At 32.7% G+C, this 20,340-nt stretch overlaps 2 protein-coding genes across 6 annotated transcripts; one reads left to right on the top strand and one right to left on the bottom strand.

The window, feature by feature from the left end:
• The first annotated feature begins 4,534 nt into the window (after nt 1-4,534).
• On the top strand, nt 4,535-8,716 carry LOC140894712 (probable serine/threonine-protein kinase PIX13). 4 transcript variants are annotated; one of them, XM_073303296.1, is made up of 7 exons: nt 4,535-4,677; nt 4,790-4,929; nt 5,390-5,715; nt 6,643-6,778; nt 6,865-7,007; nt 7,440-7,563; nt 8,050-8,716. In XM_073303296.1, the coding sequence occupies exons 2-7, from the start codon at nt 4,857-4,859 to the stop codon at nt 8,466-8,468; spliced, it is 1,221 nt and encodes a 406-aa protein (XP_073159397.1). In that variant the 5' UTR covers nt 4,535-4,677; nt 4,790-4,856; the 3' UTR covers nt 8,469-8,716. The 4 variants fall into 4 exon arrangements, with proteins under 4 accessions (XP_073159397.1, XP_073159396.1, XP_073159395.1 ...); XM_073303295.1 differs by having other exon boundaries at nt 4,543-4,712; XM_073303294.1 differs by having other exon boundaries at nt 4,544-4,929.
• A 725-nt stretch (nt 8,717-9,441) lies between these two features.
• LOC140894711 (phosphoinositide phosphatase SAC6-like) lies at nt 9,442-19,653 on the bottom strand. 2 transcript variants are annotated; one of them, XM_073303292.1, is made up of 21 exons: nt 19,475-19,653; nt 19,187-19,390; nt 19,020-19,103; nt 17,576-17,703; nt 17,402-17,493; nt 16,355-16,412; nt 16,121-16,177; nt 15,992-16,025; nt 15,793-15,873; nt 15,441-15,547; nt 14,434-14,520; nt 14,254-14,331; nt 14,087-14,157; nt 13,898-13,996; nt 13,210-13,309; nt 12,578-12,686; nt 12,350-12,422; nt 11,546-11,639; nt 11,055-11,147; nt 10,852-10,918; nt 9,442-9,770 (listed from the first exon to the last, which is right to left on the bottom strand). In XM_073303292.1, exons 2-21 carry the CDS (start codon nt 19,332-19,334, stop codon nt 9,640-9,642), a joined length of 1,791 nt encoding a protein of 596 aa, XP_073159393.1. In that variant the 5' UTR covers nt 19,335-19,390; nt 19,475-19,653; the 3' UTR covers nt 9,442-9,639. The 2 variants fall into 2 exon arrangements, with proteins under 2 accessions (XP_073159393.1, XP_073159394.1); XM_073303293.1 differs by having other exon boundaries at nt 19,187-19,348.
• Between the last annotated feature and the right edge of the window lie 687 nt (nt 19,654-20,340).

Below are 20,340 nucleotides of genomic sequence, written 5' to 3'. Positions count from 1 at the left end.
TCCTAGATAATTTATTTTTGTTTTAAACAATTGTGCTTTCTTTTCAGAAAGTATAATTCCATCTTTATGACAAATATCTAATACTGTCATAATGTCTCTATAATGTTGATCTAATGTTTTTGAGTAAATTAATATGTCATCTATGTAAACACAACAAAAATCTACATAAGGTTTAAAAGATTCATCCATGTATCTTTGAAAGATACCTGGAGCTTGTTTAAGTTCGAAAGGTAATACAGTCCATTGATATTGTCCTTTTGGACAGCTGAATGCTGTAAGTAGTTGTGTTTGTGGTTCTAGCTGAATTTGCCAGAATCCTGATTTACAATCTAAACTGAAGAAATATTTCATTTCTACTATATAAAATAGTAAATCATTCTTGTTTGGGACATAATATCCATCCATAATTGTTGCATTATTCATTTTTCGATAATCAATTACCATTCTTTTCTTATCAGTGTCTTTCTTACTGACATAAAAGGCTGGTAAAGAGTGTGGACTCTTGTTTGGGATGATTATCTTAAGTTTTAGTAATTCTTGAACATTTTTTTTGAATATTTTTACATCATCCATGTTGCATCTTCTTGGTACTTCACGGATTGTGATATTAGGGTCTTTAAGTTTTATTGAAGCAATGAATTGTTTTCTTTTCTTAATTTTGTCATGAGGATTTTTAGAACAAATATCATGAAATTTCTTCATGATTTATTTTTCATGATTAATTGTTAAAATATTTTATATTTTTAGTTCTATTGGATTTGTATTTCGTTTATGAAAATTCTTTGTAAATCCTTCATTTTCTACACGAAATGCTGTTCGTATTTTAGGAATATAAATCATTGATGATCCTTTGTTTAAAGTTATGTGATTTTCAAATTGTGTAAAAGGAAGATATTCTCTTAAAAAGTTATTTCCTATTATAATGTCCATTCCTGATTCTATTTGGTATATAATGGGTATTACAAATTTTGTTTCCTCAATTTCTATTTTTAATTTTTTTGCTACTGTATCAAGCATGATTATTGATCCATCTCCTATTCGGACTTTTAATCCTTTATCATATTTCTTCCAATAATGATTTGGAAGTATATGTTTGCTTCATAAACACATATTTGCTCCTGTATCAACATAAGCATGTATATGATATGATTTATGTTCTTTGATTTTAATTTGAATTTATATATATACTATTTGGATTAGTTTTGTTTTTATTATCCATTCTCTCATTTTTTTTATACAATAAGGGTATATTAGGGATTTGTGGAAAAGTTTCTCTTTCCAAGGAGTGGAAACTAAGTTTTAATTAGGTAGGGAGTTATAAATAAGTTGATTATAGGTTTAGGAATTTATAAGCAATTTACCCTTAAATGTTATAGAATATATCTAAATTTAAGTTTTTTTGAATAATATATCTAAATTTAAATATATATATATGTGTGTGTTGTTTTTATTTCTTTAGTTGTATTCTCGTAGAAATCCCACCGTTAGGTACTTAAGTTAAATTCAATTATTTTTAACTTGTAATTTTATGTAGCAAATCTTGTGGCATAAGAGTATATACAACGTGGGTGTTCAACTGGTCTAAAGTTCGATTTTTGCTGACTACGAGTAGTTTTTTTAAAATTTATTTAGATAGAGTTAGAATTTTCTTTGTAGTTTCTATGCATAAGATGAACAAATCTCGAGTCCATGTTCAAATCATGTTGATTGTACAAGCAGTTATATTATATCTTTGCAATCTGAATCAAGATTGTACTTATACTCTAAAAAAAAATGTCTATTTTGTGTTTTTATATGCAAGCATTTAAATTTGGGTTCTCATGATATAAATTAGGTTATGTTTTGGCCTTTTCTCTTTTCTTAATTTTTAAAAATATTTTGATCATAAATCATGACCTCAATTGTAGACAATAAAATATATTGTTCTACATGTAGGACGATGCTCAATAAACCATATAAATATAAAATCTTAATAATTGAACTGTATTAAAAAATCGTGTGGTTGTTTTTGTTTTTATTTTCTAAATATTGAAATTTGTGGGGAAGTGGTATCAAAATTTTTTCTTAAATGAGCTATTGTATTTTTTAGCTCTTTTATTAAGGATAAGATAATTGGACTGGTAAGTAAAAGTTGAAGTACATCAATCAAAATAAATTTACATTCAGTTTCAAAAAAAAAAAAAAATTTTTAATTTACATTCACTAGTTGGTTCTAACACAAGAAAACATATATTGCCAATGAGGTCTTGGCCTAGTGGTCAAGACTGAGGCCCTGAGATCACGAGGTCTCAGGTTCGATTTCCGCTGACTGCAGGTAGATTTTTTAATTTATTTAGGTAGATTTAGCTAATTTCTTAGCTCGAGACAAGCACGTCTCGAGTCCATGTTCAAGTCTTGTCGGTTATGCGGACAAATTTCACTCTTTAGTGTTGCAATATGATGTAATTTCGACATTCGATGCAATTTGTACTAAAAAAACATATATCATTAATTGACTTTACTTAAAAAGATAGTGTGAAACATCTCATCAACATCATGAGTGGAGCTTATACATACAGTTTACATCACCGCTTTAACAAACTTGTAAATAGATATTTATATATTACATATATAACACGTTGATATAAAACAAATAGAATTCATTGAAATTATTGAATTATTTATTTTTATTTCAATAAATGAATATTGAATACTCATTTACTTGTCTATCTAGAATAATTTGAGTTGATGGATTAAGTGAACATTTAAGCAATGATAAGATATTCTGCTGGTATATATTTATTTTCTTGAACAAGTTTATTGCATAAAGTTTGTCCAACACGATTTACCTAACTAACATAATTTGAATACTATAATTAACCCGAATGTTTATCTAGTATACATCGAAGATTAGCAACGACGGATTCTCACATCATAAGAAATTCTAAATCAATAATGACTATATGGACAAAATGTAATTTGTAAAGCTTGGAGGGACCATTACTTAAATTCATTTCCAATTGAAGAAATTTGATACAATGGTTAAACTATGGTTTTATATAAAATATTTCTTATTTTAGTACTTTAGAAATCTAAAATTAAATAAGGAATAAAACATGTTGATATGATAAAATCTACTAAAAAAGAAGTTTAAAACGTGAAAATTGAAGGCTAACAAATAGAAATAGTTATTCTAGATTTATACGTTTGATTATATTTTTCTTTTCAAGAGTAATAGAGTGTTAAAAAAATAAAATATTTTTAATTAGAGTTAAGGACATTTTGTAATTTATCATGTAAAATATAAGTTAACCTGAAGTATATACCAGAATTTTCCAAATAAAAAAATAGATATATAAGGGAAAGTGTATAAGGAAGGTCAGACTTGACAAACATGCCTTGTGTGCAAAACTTTTGATTATTTTGACCAAAGGTATTTATATTATAATCATAATTTTAATATTTTGAAATTTAAATTAAATCAAAGAATATTATTTTTTGGTTGTACTAATTGTCTCTGTTAGAAAAACAATCGAATCATGTTGTTTGAGTTGTTGTATATTTTTTTAAAAAAAGATTTGAGCTACATCATTATCATTTGTTAAATTTTTTTGTAAAGCGACAAAAATTTGATTTTATATTATTTTTATCAATAGAAAGAAATTTTATTCTGAAATAGTTTGAAACTAATTGAATTTAAAAATAAGAAATAATGAATTATTTCAGATAAATTTGAAAATTCTTTAATAATTAGTCGATAATAAAATAGAATTAGAAGTTATATTACAAAATATTTTTTGATACTCCTTGACCAAGAATATGGGCGTGTTATATAGCACGGGCAAGCTACAAATGATTTGGTCTGAATCATTGTCTATTAATTCAATCAGATTGACTTAAATTTCAATAAGATAGAATAAATAAACTTGAATTATAACATATATATTATAATAAAGTTAAATCCCAACTTCACTTAAAAATTACAAATAGAATATGCTTGGTCAAAACATACTTTCAAGTTTCAAGGACTATGCTCAATCTATATATAAAAGACATAAAAATATTAAAAAATATTAAAAAGAAATAAAAAAATTGCAATCAAGAGGATGTCCAAGTTGATTGAGCAGGTAAATTCTTGGCCAAAGATCAGTAGTTCGATTTCTCTGTCAACACTTTTTTGGACTAGTCTGTAACGGCTGCGAATTCTCACGTAACAAAAAGTAAAAAAAAAAACAAAAAGTAAAAAAAAAAAAAACCATAAATTATTTAGATTCTACTTAGGTAGTGTTTGAGAGAACTTCTAGAAAGCACTTCTCAACTTCTCGTTAACGAAATTTCAAAAAAATTCAAAATTTTGTTAATGAAAAGGTGAGAATTGCTTCTTAGAAGCTCTGGCAAACACTACCTTAATATATCACTATATGGCACACAGTGGGATCAAACGAAAACTCTACGCTCGTTATAATTTTGTGAACTGTGATAGTGACAAAGAGAGTTTTGATTTCGTGGGTAGAAAAATAAGATAGTAGAAAAATCAAGAATGGTTAAACTTTAAGGTTCATAAAAAATCGGTCCACCATTATCTTAAGTGGGGGGGCGACCTTGTACTAAAAAAATAACGAAAATTTTTTAATTTAAAGCATTGCTCAACAGCACGCAACCAATATCTGCAATAATGGATTTGAAGTTCTAAACATGGTGCACCTTCAATGATTCTTATCATTCCATAATATGTATGTTACAAGTATAGAGAGAGAGAGTGTGTGCGTGCTTGTGTTTCTTTTAGCAATCATCTGTTTCTTTGTTTTAGCTGCAAATGATTCTTGATTGCTGATTCCAATTGAAGAAAATTTGTGGGATTTGGTTGGAGAGAGTTTATGATGGGAAACTGCTTTGGATCTCAGCCTGCTGTTGGCCATAACCCGAGCTCCACTATACCTTCCACACAAGGTGATTTCAGGACTCGGTAAATGCGTTCTTTCTTTTTTCGTGTTGTTGGGAAGTTGCTGGAACTTTAGTTGTGTTTTAGCTTTGAAAAGCGAAAGCTTTTTCTTGTTTTTTTTTTTTTTTTTTTTTAAAATTTCGAATCGATGCTTTTAGTGAGTTATTTTCTTGTAAGGGCTTATCCCATTTTTGGGTTGTCTTTACATGTCTTACCTTTTTTAGGATGTTGTCCCGTTTTTATTTAAGAATACAGACTATTGAGTTGAGAGTTATCAGGTCTGTAATTGAATATTTTTTGGTGAAATTCATGTGTTTAGAAAAACTGCAATGTAAAATTGGAAATCTTAAAGTTGAGTCCCAACCCCACGCTCGCTCTTGGGTTCATGATATTGATGTTTGTGCTTTATCCTGATCAGATTGAAATATTATGGTGAATTGATATTTTCGAGTGCTATTTTTTATTTAGGGACATCTCGGAATTATAGTAATGGTGGAGGTTTTTCTGCCACGAGTAGCAGTGCTGAGCAGTTTTCTGCTGCTTTGAGTGATGATTTGCATATGGCCGGAGAGATATTGCCCGCTGCCCATATGAAAATTTACAGCTATTCTGATTTGAGGAGTGTAACAAAGAATTTCAAGCCTGATATGGTGTTGGGAGTTGGAGGCTTTGGGACTGTGTATAAGGGATGGGTAGACGAGAAGACCCTCGAGCCTTCTAGACTTGGAACTGGAACTGTAGTTGCTGTCAAGAAATTGAACTCAGGGAGTGTCCAAGGTTTTGATGAATGGCAGGTAATACAAATGCCACTAACAGATTGAAACATCTCTTATTATAGTTACCTTGTGTGTCTAGTTGTGATCATTGCGAGCCTCGATGGTTAAAAAAGGCAGCAATGGTGAATTCATCCCCCATGGAACTTTGATAAAATTGCAATGGTGATAAATGTTGATTTGTTTTGGTCCATTTGGACAGTCGTTATATGTGGGTATTAACTATGAGAGAGGCCTCACGGCTGGTCCACTCTCTGCCTTGAGATCTTTTGTTGATTGCTTCTCAAATTCGCTAAATGTCAAATATTGCAATTACAGACTTAAACTTATGAACTGTGATACTTAACATTGTCCATTTGGAGCGACTTTCATTCATTGACCAGCCACATTATGACCCATCCAGGTCTCCTTTATTAGGATCATTTTTAATCAGCTCTCAAAGGTCTATTAAAATTAGTTTGCAGGTGCCCATCCATGAATTGATAAGAAAATCTATTGGAAATCTTTTATTTGATTTTTGTACTAATTAGTTTATTGGGTTGAGGAAGCAAATAAGAAAATGAGTGAAAAAGACTAGCATTTCTATCCAATTCTTCATAACATTTCGGCATCATTGCTCTCAAACGCCATTGTTGGTATCTATTGAAAACATGTTGAGCTGGATGTGATTGCGTTATTTTATCTATTGAAAATTTCTAATATTTTTTTCGTGCAAACCCAAGTATGTGAATATTATTGGCAATAGTTACTGGTGTGTTACTTTGTGAGAGTATGTTCTGACTGCTATCAACAGTCATGTCTGTCTTTTTTTTTTCCTTGCATGTCTTTTTCGTTTATTAGAAACGTATATGACATTTATGTATAAATAGTTTTTTTTTACATTCTTTCTCCACATTATTGAATCCAGATGTTTTAGTTGATTCTGTCTTTTAATTTGAAAAAGTGCAGGCAGAAGTGAACTTTTTGGGAAGGTTATCACATCCTAACCTGGTAAAGCTCTTGGGATACTGCTGGGAAGATAAAGAGCTGCTGCTTGTCTATGAGTTCATGCTAAGGGGAAGCCTGGAAAACCATCTTTTTAGAAGTAAGAACTTGTCTCTTTAACTAAGAGAAAGAAAGATCAGATAAGAAGGATTGCTTAAGCCGGAACTGTCTTGTTTGAAAATGCAGGACATGGTGCCACAGAGCCATTATCCTGGGATTTACGGCTCAAAATAGCCATAGGAGCAGCAAGGGGCCTGGCTTTTTTGCATACCTCGGATCGGAAAGTCATTTACAGAGACTTTAAGGCCTCAAATATTCTTCTGGATGGGGTAAGATTCTAGCTAATGTTTTCTTCTATTTCTTTATGCTCTTTTACCAGATGAAACTAGTGTTGTGAATTCGCATGCGGGCCGAGTGGGGATGGAGTGGGAAGGATGTTTCATTTCATGATACTCTGATGAAAAAGTAAGTGGATGTGGGGCTTCTCTTGAAGATTTTGCTAAAAATAACTCAATTTAGGCTGACAACTCTTCTTCAGGCCATGCTATGAAAATAATTTATTTAGGTTTATATACCAGGGGAAGGCTCGTGTTATGAAAAGCCTATTGGTTGATTCATGTCACTTTTGCACTAACTTCGATTTATCAACTTTAAGGATCAATTAGTTTTTGCTTTTCCAACCCCCTCGGCCTACGGTATCACAAGATATTTCTGTGAGGAAGTTTCTAAGTTCTCCCATGGCGTGTTTCTTGCTTTTATAGGGTTATAATGCCAAAATATCAGATTTTGGCTTAGCAAAACTGGGGCCCTCTGGAGGTGATACTCATGTAACAACCCGAGTTATGGGAACACATGGATATGCTGCTCCTGAGTACATTGCGACGGGTAAGTGCCTGACTAGATCTCATGTTACATGTGTTTGGGGTCTCAAGCTATGGCCACTTGCTAATGGATGATTATACCACGCAGATTTGTGACTAAAATTGAACGTGCTCGAAATTTCAGGCTAAAATCCAGCTATAATCTTGTGAACATCTAGGTTCCACGCAAAAAAATGAAATTATCACGCTCTTAACATTATTCGTGTTCCTTTTGAGTTTCAGTCACTGCTTCATCATGAAATGTGCAGATTTGAGCGTCAGTAGTGCTGTTAATGTTTTTACGCATGCATCTTGTGGGACTCGAACTCAAGAACTACGTTTTGAGAAACTTACTGCTTTACTACTGAGCTAATTGATTGGCCAAAATACTTTTGTTAATTTGGTACTCTTGCTGCCAAAATATTTGCATTGCATATTTGCTTTATCCTCATATTTTTATTGTTACCGGACTCGGACGCCCTGAATACATTTCCTGGAATTTAAAAACCAGGACATCTATACGTGAAGAGTGATGTGTATGGCTTTGGTGTGGTGCTGCTCGAGTTGTTGACAGGCCTAAGAGCCCTTGACACGAGACGGCCTAGTGAGCAGAAAAATTTGGTCGAATGGTTGAAACCGTCTCTCTCCAGTAGGCGAACGGCGTTGTCCATTATGGATCCAAAAATGGAAGGGCAGTATTCATCAAAGGCCGCACTACAAGCTGCTCAGCTCACCCTTAAATGCTTGGAACAAGAACCCAGAAAACGGCCAGCGATGAAAGAAGTTGTGCACGGTTTGGAACATATTGCAGCTATGGAAAAACCGAAAGAGTCCAAGAATAGATCAGCTCCTGCTTCTCATCAAGACCGGAGATTGGAAAGAGCTCATTATTCGCCATATCACGGCACTGGAGTTGGAGCTAGAAGATGACAGCCCTTTTATGATCAGCCAGCAGTTTGGTAGTTCTTGATTTAACAATTTTACATGTGATTAGATTAGTTCTCTTTTTAAATTTGTTATTTGTACAATAAATCATTGCTATTATTTTGAAAAGTGTTCAATTCTTTTGTGAAGGAGAGTTATTCGAAAATGATTGTGGTCAAAGTAGGAAAAATAATACTTGATTGTACTTTTTGAATTTTCAATAATGGGGGACACAAATGGCTTTGTTAACTGAATTGATTGTACTTTTTGAAACTTCATAGTTTACTTGAATTTATCAGTGGGTCGGGTCCGGTAAGCTTTGAGATCCGACCTGTTTAATTTAATTTTTAAAAGACTCATTCCCATCTCAACCCGTTAAAATCTAAATCCAAACCCTCAATGACAAATACTCAAAGTAAACAATAATTCTTGGTACATGGCTAACAAAAAATATGATACTTTTGCAATAAAAAATAATATTTTTTTCAATAAAAAATAGTGTCTTTTTTTTTCATGAATCAACATATATCATGCAATATTATTTTCATAATATAACTAACAAGGAAATAACAATTTTCTTTGCATTAATATCATTTCTAAAAAAATTCTTGAATAACATGGAATATTAATGTTGTGATAAAACATGCATCATTTGGTGTAATTTTAATGCATATGATTTGCTTTAATATTTTACGACCAAAATATCATTGTCATTTCCAAAATATCAGACTTTATTTCAGGAGCACTTGCTCAAATGTTCTTGCTTTATCGTTTTATTTCTTCGTTTCCTTTTTGTTCAGAAAGAATCTGATCTAATTCGGTCATTTACATGGTAAATTAACTCGTGTGATAGCATCAATTAATAACGGGCCCATCGACAAGAATTGGGCTTTCAAATTACGAACCAAACAAGATTCTTAGACACGATTGCAATTTTAAAAAAAACAATAAATAAAAAAAAATAGAGAAGTACCACCAGAGGATTAATTTTCAACACGACAGTTTGACATAAAATACTACATGTTCAAAATAAGCATTGAATACAATAAAAAGCTACAATATATTGGATTGGAAAGGATAAGTGAAGATATTCGAAACACAAAAACTAGCATTGAATTACCATGAACCTCACAGTTAGCACTTAGTGTTGCGATTTCATACGCCATTGGACTCGGAATCAACGTCTAGGTTGGTGCAAGCGAGGACGATTGCAGAAAGTGCGACCATTGGCCCTCACAAATGCTGCTATACCCAAACTCATGCTTGCCCACATGATTGAAAACAGTAAGTTCCACATATTATATTGAACTGCAGACAGATATGCAAAGAAATGAATGAGTATCAAGTTCCAAGAGGAAATTGAATAGGATCACAACTTCAATCAATTTGCAAATGGTTTTCAAATATGTAGCCTTATCATTTTTACTGAACATATGAAAGCTGAGGAGTTGAACTACATAGAGCAGCTATCTTTCAGCAAAGAGAATGTTTTTCACCTTTCTAAACTTCACAGTTTTCTATCAGACAAAAGGAATTTCAGCAAGGATGTCAGTCCAGAAATTCCAATCGATAAAATGGTATTTTTGAAAGAAATTAAAGCCATAAATTTTATGCTGAGTTGAGCTATAGGACAACAAAATTGTTGACTAATTCTGCAAAGTATAGTCATCACTACCGGTATAATACACAATCACAGAATTTGTGTATTCAGTTAGATGATGTCAAGGGGATATTTGAATGACGAAGATTACTCATATCCACGTCTATAAATAGCCAAAGAATTTCAGTGTTGAAAGCAATTGAAAAAACAAAGTAATGAATGATTCAAGAGCAAACAAGAATTATTCAAGCATTCAAAAGATGATGTCTCTAAACTGCAAAATCCGGTATTGAGCTTAATTGTTGTAAGACTTAGAGATTTTACTCCTCGTTGATTATTCTGTAAGAAGTTTAGATCTCTCACTTTGGTGCGGAGCTTAATAGAGATACGGTGATTCTTGTGTCATTTTTATTGACACATTAAATTTTGTAACTAAGTGCGGTCTTGACTTGGTGAACATAGAAAAATTGCATCACCATCAACCTGTATAATATTACGTTCTTTTTGTGGTTTTCAACATTATTACTTTACTTTATTATCGCATTCACTTTAACTTCCATACTGTTCAAATACTTTATCAAATACTTCATGAATGATGAGTTTTTAGAGACTGGTTTGAATGTTTTCCACTCACTTCGAATGAGTGAACTCAATCTAATTTCTCAGTGTTCCATTCCATATTGAACATTTCCAAAAATAGGGTTATTGCAATTCGCACTTCTCAAACCAAGAGAATAAGTGCAAAATTTTAATGGTGAAAAGAAATAGTTGATACGATTGTCTTCTTACCTCGTCTTAGTGAAATTGTGGCAAAGAAGAACCCAGTCAAAATCACCGACAAAGCTAGTGGAAACGACTGCAGAAATGGAGTAGCATAATGGTATCATAAGAAAACTAGAGTAGAGTACCATCACAAACGCAAGGAAACTATTTTTTATCTATGCCTATGGAAAAAAAATGGGGTTAAGGAGGTAACTGGATGGATTGCTTACAGCTATAGCCTCAATGCCACCTTTCTGTGTTGTAGGAGGGATGCTTCGGGAAACAGAAACAATATAATGCCCTTGTAATAAATCTATTGCATCCTTCAGAAAAATAAAGAAAAGAAAATTATCAGCATTTCAGTAAGATGAAATTGAAATTTCAGTGCCTAATAATTTAATGCCGAGATATGGTAATGTTAAAAATGTGGGCCTAATTTTCTGTGAGCCAACACAGTTATCCTGAAAAGTTGAAGCAAAAATTAATACATATTTAATGTTTCAAGAAAATTTTGAAACCGAATCATTAACTTCAAGGAAGCATAGTTTGTACAGAAACGAAGTAAGAACATTAACTAGAGACATCCATCAAGAACCATTATTCAGCAACATAAGAAATCACTAATATGCTATTAGATGATAAAACCAAGGAACGATAACTGGAACTTGTACAAGTTCAACAATCTGCAAGCCACAAATAACAGAGAGGCAAGTATGTAAACCTGCTTTGTGCCATCACAGAAGTTGTTTAAGTAGTAACGCATGAGAGCATTCCAACCATCATTCATAATACCTTGCATTGTCCTATGCCCAAATCTGAAGGTGAAGGAAACATCATCGTAGAAAAATAAATTTCACATTGTTGCCACGTTATTGTTTATGATGAATCATCAAAAAATATAGCAAACCGAGTTTTCATCTAAAACGGACATAAAATAAAGGGGATGGAAACACATGAGAAAGGGTTCTGAAATGAACTGATTTGTTTCTTGTATTCCCAAAACAAGTGCAAAACTCCAGCTGATTACAGATTGAGATGTATCATCCACAAATAGCTTTAGAACCTGCTTAGCTTGGTCAATTAATCCATAAATACATATCTACCATAGTTGCTAGGAAGTGAAAGAAAGCGACTAAGCATGTTGGGAGGTAGCCCCACAGCCAGAGTTTTGATACTGTGTGCAAGATTCATATTCATGTATGTCTTGGCATTCATCAATCAAAGGGTGGGAGTCAGCAAAATCATTTTTTTAAAAAAATATGCAGAATCTTTAGTTAGAAGCACCAAATTTCAGGAAGCTAATAAAGGCCAATGGTTGACTGTTAATTTAAGTCATTTTGTTAATGGTGGTTCCATAGATCAACAATAAATGGAGCATATCAATAGTTCAAAGCTTCTCTGCCAATCTAGTTGTCATATATGACAATTACACATCAATGCTTCTCTGAAATGCAGTAAAAAATCAAGTCAAATTGTTGAGTTTATAGAGTAAAATTTAAATATATAATAACTCAGTGAAGGGTACCTGACAAAATCTCCTTTTAAGGCTGGAGTACCAGAGTACTGGATGCTTATGTCATCCCCGTGGTTAGCCCACACTGAAAAATAAATGTGAAGTAAGAGAAATGTGTGAGAAGAATAAGCCATTTATATTATGAGAAAAACATCAATATCAAATCCTCATATTTTCCCAGTGAAGCTAATAAAATCAAGCAGGCATTAAAAAATTTATCCAAGTAAAAGCAGTACTGACAAATTTTGAAGCTTTCATCGAAATTGGGATGTGTGGCAATAGTTTCCTCGGCACTAAAAACACCAAGTCTGCGGAGTTGAAACTCAAGCATTTTACGCGCTATCATGCTCTGCGAACAATAAAAAATGATGAAAAAGATTTTGCTGAAAGCTATTGAACAAATAAATTTAATTCCTAGGTTTTAACTGTATCAGATAACAAATGACATCCTCTCCAGAAACAAATTAAAAGTGATGTTCAAGCTAAGCCATTCCACTAGATTAATCAGACTAAATATTCAATCAATTGACAAATGCATAAATCATGTAGTAGACTGCAAACTACAGCCTAGTTACAATCTGTCTGTGGTTGCTGTTAATTGTATAACCGGCACAAATAATGATTTCCTTTGAGCCATAGAAGAGAACCTACACCAAATCTCTATTCATTTCAAAAGCAGATATAAAACTGTCAAGGTATTGAACTTCAGGTTTCTGCACATATTTTTCACATCTCTCTTTAAAAAAGTGGTAAAAGAAAGAGGAAAAGACAAGTGATTTCCTACCATGTCGGATTTGCGTTAAAACACACTTAACAATTTGTATAAGCTCACGTACAAAATATTGCAAGTCAAAAGAAAAAGGAAATTATACCTGGGTGACATTTGTACGGTCCAAGCAGTCAATGCAATTTGTCCTCACAATTCCAACTTGCCCCTCGACTTTATCCCCCTTTTCATTTAACAAAAGGTACCTATAATTTCCAACAAAGCCGCAAAGAGTTTGAGCGACAGAACATATAATCTAACATTAGAAAATGACTAAACGTTGACTGTTGACACGGTTTTTATTTTTATTTTTTATAACCAATACAAAACTCAGTTAGTATATCCAATATTTTAAAAGGAGTTCCATACTCTGTACAAAGCAATCCCAGATTTCAAAGAATTTAGTTAAGAACTGTCGTAACATTATTAACCTAATTAATATGGTGATTATGTTTTTAAAGGAATTCATTTATAAATTAGTATCCAAAAACTGGACAGTATAAATTGAAAATAAAGAAAAGTGTACTTGTGTTCGAAACGAGAATATGATATTTGTTTTAATGAAATCCTTGATTTTATGGAATGGCAATGTTTGCTTTTCCTATTTTCATGTATTGGTTAATTTATCTTTCCTATTTGGTTATGGGAGAGTGCTATGTATAGTGCTGTTTTATTTCATTAAAAAATCAGAAAACCATACGTTCCTTCTCGAAATCCTTAAATCACAACTTGACATAAAGTATACAAACTCCATATGAAGCAACATCATAGGTTCCCCTGGAATGGAGAAATACCTGTTCTTGATGAGAAAATCCTCGATTTGATCATAAAGAATGGAAAGGCGTTCAAAACGAACATGGCCACATACTTTATGAAAATCAAAGTGAATATATCTGCAGAACATTATAAAGTTTTGAAAAAAAGTCAGATTGAATGTGATAATTGGATTGTAGAATAGACTAGATTAGATGACTACATGTTACCTCATATCATCACTAGCAACATTTTGCATAGCATCCCCAAACTTTTCACATAAGCGTCCCTCACCTCCATGCTGTTAAAAGGCAGAAGAAAAGGACAATATAACGAGAATAACAGCACAAAAATATTTTGCATTGGAAGTTATAAAGGACATGGAAGATTTAGGTACCTTGTTGACAAGATCAACAGCTAGAACATTTCCATATTTCTTTCTTAGATCCAAAAAGTGTCGCTCAACTACTCTAGGCTACACTTATTGAGTACCAGAAGAAATTAAATAAACAGAAAGAATATACTACTAATATACATAGATACGATTTCAGAACATTAAAATTTGCAGAATACTCACTGCTTCCTCAGGCTTCACAATTTCAAATTTAGGCTTGTATCTCAAATCAACAATTTGATCCCAAAGTAATGGGATTGACCCTCGGACCTACAAGAACAAAATACCAGTAAAAATGATGTAATGCATTAGTAAAGGACAACAAAATCTAAAATAAAAAAAAAGTGATGAACTTGAAAATTGACAAAATTACCATTCATAGGCACAAAATGATAACCTCATATATGATCACATGATTCAACTTCTACCAACAGGACGAACCAATGTACTAGCCAATAGATCTTTAAATCAGATTTTGAATATGGTCACTTAATACACACAAAATCTTTTAGGGCGTGTTTGGATCAAGGGATTTGAAGGCATGTATTTCAAATCTATTTGATTGTTTGAGGAATTTACATTAATTATCAGATCCACTAATTTGTTAAGTTATGTAGATGCAAAGGTAATTGTCATGAACATGGATGTCATTTTAAATACATTCTTCAAATCCCTCCCCAAATCAAATCCTTTCATCCAAGCACAGCCTCATATAATTAAGGTAGAAAATGGATGCCCAGTAGGGTTAGATAGAGGTTGTCAAATCATTGGCTCATTCAACTGCATGCTTTTGTCACGTAGTACTCTTCAAAATAGGTCCCAGTTGTGTCGCTCAACTACCCTATACTGATACCTTCCTTTAAAGGCACTAATCCGTTGCTATATTTTCATTTACAACATGTGGCCTATCCTGGTGATAGTCGAAACATAAGCTTATGCTTTGCGAATAAATGGTTATGGAACAAAAATATTTATCCCATAAAGAAGTTTGTTCAATCAGAGATTAACATTGCAATAAAGAAATTAAAAAAAAAAATCAAAGTCAGAAGTATTAAGTGATATAATGTAGAAATGAAGCACAGTAAAATCTCGTTTCTTATCCCCCAAAAAAAGGAAGCACTGTAAAAGACCAACATAACAATGAACCCATTCAAGACCATAAACTCATTGCAGAACTATGAGGAGATCACCTGAATAAATGATGCAGTGTACCCATTAAGTTGCATGATTTGTTCAGTTTCCACAAAGTTTGCAACAAAACCATCAGAATCAGCACCTCTTCTCCACATGCGGGTGCCTTCGGGGAGGCAAATTTTGAACCAACAGGAAATATAAGACACCATGTAAACTAAACTAAAGACTGAAGAATGTGTATATAAGACAAATCACACAATATGCCACCAACAAGCATTTAACGGAATTTCTCATACAACCAACAAAATATCCACAGAAGCTTGGTGAAGATCTAATGGGCATTAAAAAACAAAAGACATCAAGTCAGAAGGGAAGTGGACATAGGAGGGACAACAGTTGTCTCAGTACCCGTTCTCCTTGTGCATCTTCGTGCTATCAGTGTAACATCGAGGATATCTTTCACAATGGCAGCCTGAAAGTTTTGAAAACCTGATGGCCAGTTAAGAGTCAACTTCATATTGAGCAAACAATAATGATGCATACTGTATATTGTAATGAGCCAAATGAAATGAAATAAGGTAAAAATGAAGTGCACTTCAAAGGATACTGCCTTGCATAATAGGAAGTAAGTATGGGTCAAGCTGCATAAGGCAATAGCATTCAGTTATTGTGATATCAAAAAAGGCTGTTTCCTGTGAAAGAATATAAATAAATAATTGAATTCAGTCGGGAAGACCTTGTTATCTATAAGCACTTCCAACATATAGCTGTTCCAAAGAAATCTAGGATCTGCCTGTAGAAAAAATTAAGTAGTGAAATGTCTGAGACACTAAATGTCACACCGTAATAACAGTGAAATAAGATCATTAAAACAAAGATATAAGAGGACTAGAAGCTAATGAATGTAATATACATTTTTATAAACAGACAATGGAACACAAGCATATAATAATGTTGAGGTAAAATTTACTTGTCTCCAGAGAGGAAGCAGCTTTGATTCATCGCCCAAATCATGCAACCGCTGTGCACTGCAAGAAGATCCAAAATTTAACTTAAACTAATTGCTAAAAGTATCAACACATGTTACGATATTATCAGCAAAAAATTTAGCACCCTCTTATCACACAAAAAACTTTTAATATACTAGATACATACCTCAGCAGAAATAAATAAAAAGATCATGCATGAGAGGAAATAGGCAATAATTAACCAAGTGGCAAATTTGAATGCACAAGAAAGAGATACCTTCTATATCAAAAGAAAGTAAGGAAAACCTTTAATCCCATTAACCCATTTCAATAAGGCATTACGTAAGAAAATGTAGGGAGGAGTATATTTTCGTGCCACTTGTATTAGACACATTGTATTAATAAAGTAAATAGGAATAATCATTTGCAGCTACCATATTCTTCTCAACATAGACATTTGAGGAATGATGACCCAAAGGAAACAAAAAGAAATTGCATAATCAATTATGAAACACTTTTACAAACTATCCCAAAAACTGAAAATGGTACTGCCAATACCAAATAAAGATTTAACTGCATATACTTCTTAGTCTTAGAATTTTACAAACACTTGTTCATTAACCAGGTTGCAGATTTAGCCATTCAAGTAGGAAGCAGACATAACAGTCAGGAAGATGAATAAAATTATGAAAATAAACACCTAGAATTTCCAAACAAGATTTGATAGGTGAATGAAATTTCACACAATTTACATATCATTCATGTTTTGGATAGATGGTGGAAAATGTCAAGTTGTTTATCCATATAAAGAGTAAATCCTGTTATATATTGTTTAGTCATGTGTAAGGTCCCGTGCATGATATCCTTTTGTTTTGGTAATCAATGTAATCTAGAGTTTTCACCTAAACATTCATAAATAGACATGCGTTATCAGTGGCAATCCTAGTCCAAGTCACTTTTTGTGCATGCTACTATGCTTTTTGCTTTGTGCCAATGATGAGGAAATCACTCGCAGGAAACTTGTTGGGAATGCGTTCATGATGTAATACCTCAATGTTATATTCACATCATAGGAAAAATATAGACCAAGAGTTCTCTCTGCAACATTTAGCAAGTGTGAAAACTCGCTCTCCATCTTTTTCTGGACAATAAAAGAGTTTCAGTAATGGAGACAAAATACTTACGCTACAAACATGAATGAAAAAAGCTTGGGTAGTATAAACCTGTTCTTCCGGAGAATTCTTGAGAGAATGGTCGCAAGGAAAAACCTTCATTGATTTAATTTTAAAGATAGGGTAACCCAAATAAGATCCAACACATTCACGTTCAGTAATAACGAACAAATATGACCCTGAAAATGTAAGAGATATTACCACTGAGATTATGGAAACAAATATATAAACCTTAAAGAAACAAAATGACAAAGTTTTGGATGCTAATTTATTATTTACAGAAAATCCTATCCCTGTGGTTGTCACACAATAAAGGAGAAAAAAAACATCACATATATTTATACACAACTTGTTATTGTGGATTTATTTAAATTCTATATAGTCCCCATATAATTATCAAGCGTACTATTCTAAACTACGATTTGTTTCTTTCTAATAAAATTGTGATCAATATATTGTAAACTCACAGAAACAGTTGAGATGCTGGAGGGGAAACAAAAGGGAGTTAAAATAATTTAATATGAAAAAGTATCTCAAACCAACTGGCATCATATTTGGTTATTTATTGAAATAGACAATTGTTTCCCTAAGTTCAAATAATGCACAGAACAGATCCAGTCTTGTTTCATGTCATCAAACAGAAGGTGATGCTAGTTGCACATAAAATATATCTTACATAGCCTGAAAAGAGAGTTTCATGAATTTTGCACACTGGTTCTTGTACGAAGAGGGAAAAGTTTTGAAATGGGAGCTGGATTACGTAAATAAGAATTTTATTGCAGACAAGTATGAGGCAATGAGAACCAAACCAGCAGGAGAATAAGTCCAGCAACAATTTCCCTTAAGTCTCAAAGCCATTTTTTAGACCTCCTGACTCTTAAATTAAAAACTTGAGGTCCTACTATCGATCTAATAATTAGCCTCCACCTCCATCTTCAATTCTGAAGCAGCGTCGTTTTTCCCTTCAAATCTATGTCATTATCAGCATGTCTTAGCAGCACTGGTGGCAATGGCTACAATAGAGGCTAGATTATATTTCCAATTGGTGATTTTCCAGCTCACTCGGATTTATCACATCAATAGAAAGCCCATAGATGAAACAGATCCACACGAGGACTTAAAAAATCACTTAAATATAACTTAAAAGGCTTGAAAACCTCCCAGAACAAAACCATCCTTGCAAAACTCTCATGATAGACTCACCCCACCAATCAATGGGGGAAAAAGAAAATCACCCACTCATCTGATCTAAAATAATTCACCCTTTTAAGTGTACCTAACTCAAGTTTTTAGTAAAATTAATGCAAAAAACAATATGACAGCCAAAAGGAATACAGACCATCATCAACAATAACCTATGCAGCATGTCTCATGGCACCATACAGAGAAAGAAACCATTGGAACATCCATCCAAACGATAAAAGAGGACATAGGAAACAACCCCAATACCCACAAAATCATTCATTGTAGAAAATTAGTAAAGCTGAAAACTTGCCAGCCACAAGCTTGAGCATCCCAATCACGCCAAAGATGGTCCGAATGTGAGGAACGCGAAGCGAGCTGCACCGAGGTATTTCATCTGAATAACAAACCATTGGAAAATTAAATCAGTATGCAACAACAAAAAAGAAAAAAAAAATTCGTAGAAAACCAATACATTACCAATAAGATGCATGGAGCCATCAACGCAACTGATTGCCAAAAAGGAGGCGGAAGATCCATCAGTAGGCTCGATCACGTATTGATCCGGGAATTCCCAGAGCCGCATTCTGTTGTACAGCTTCTGTGCAGGATCAGCCTTCTCCATCATTATCAGTATTAACGCTGAAAACCCAGTTCAGTAAAAATTCAGATCGATTTGATCTCCTGCCATAAAACAAATCTTGGAACAAGTAAAAGCAGAAACCATTAAAACGAATGAAATTCGAGGATTTCAGAGGAGTCGCTTGCCTAACAGAGAGGGAGGCACGTAGAAGGGAATTCGAAGGAATAGAGAAGTATGGAATTGAATGGAGAACGAGTCAAATGAAGAAATTGGAAATGGCGGAATGAAAACTGAATTAACAGAAATGCCGCACTATTTGCTATTATTGATGTTCTTCCAATGCGTGCTTATTTTCTTTCCCCTAATCAAATTAAATTTATGGCTTTTAAATGAATTGAATGTTAGTGAAAATTTTAGGTTCAAATTGAGTTTGAATAAGTATATTTGAGTTTGAACTTAATTTGAAATTCTAGATTTTAAGATTTTGTTCTCGAGTTCGATCTAAAATAAAGTTCAAGTTTGAATTAGAAATGCTCGAAATTATTCATAAACTATTCGAATCATTTTTTGAACAATAAGATCCGATGATAAAAGTTTGAAAGCTCGAAAAGCTCGAAATGTATATATATTCATCATATAATATATTATATTAATAAAATTCTAAATCTCAAGAGTGGTTCGCGAAATATCAAATAAACTAATTTTGGCTCGAATTTAACTTGAAAAAAAACTCAAATATATTAGAGTTTTACTCGAGTTAAAAAACTAATCAAATATATTTTCGTGTCAACTTAAAAAACTCACTGATTGGCTCGATTAGTTTAAAACCCTAATCGTTTTGTTGATATCTATGATTCTATCTTATCAAAATTTAGTTTTCGTCCATCATTTATATATTTTTATATTTATATTTTACTTATTTTACCAATTTAGCACCGACATAACATGTCGTGGTGGTATCAGCACGAGGCTAATGTATATAATATATATCATCACTTCAACATGTTCATAAAAAAAACCTAAAATTGGCAAAGATTCAAAATTACGAGAC

This window comes from Henckelia pumila, chromosome 4, assembly GCF_033568475.1.
Source record: "Henckelia pumila isolate YLH828 chromosome 4, ASM3356847v2, whole genome shotgun sequence".
Classification (NCBI taxonomy): Eukaryota; Viridiplantae; Streptophyta; class Magnoliopsida; order Lamiales; family Gesneriaceae; genus Henckelia; species Henckelia pumila.
This window is presented reverse-complemented; position numbering and strand designations above follow the sequence as displayed.

Excerpts from the sequence above, each read along its gene's own strand:
- LOC140894712 (XM_073303296.1), top strand. The coding sequence starts at position 4,857 with ATGATGGGAAACTGCTTTGGATCTCAGCCTGCTGTTGGCCATAACCCG. Across the intron at positions 4,930-5,389 it reads CACTATACCTTCCACACAAG|GGACATCTCGGAATTATAGT; the intron begins GTGATTTCAGGA and ends TTTTTTATTTAG. Across the intron at positions 6,779-6,864 it reads GGAAAACCATCTTTTTAGAA|GACATGGTGCCACAGAGCCA; the intron begins GTAAGAACTTGT and ends TTGAAAATGCAG.
- LOC140894711 (XM_073303292.1), bottom strand. The coding sequence starts at position 19,334 with ATGATGGAGAAGGCTGATCCTGCACAGAAGCTGTACAACAGAATGCGG. Across the intron at positions 14,521-15,440 it reads ACACTGCATCATTTATTCAG|GTCCGAGGGTCAATCCCATT; the intron begins GTGATCTCCTCA and ends TTGTTCTTGTAG. Across the intron at positions 12,687-13,209 it reads ACCGTACAAATGTCACCCAG|AGCATGATAGCGCGTAAAAT; the intron begins GTATAATTTCCT and ends TATTGTTCGCAG.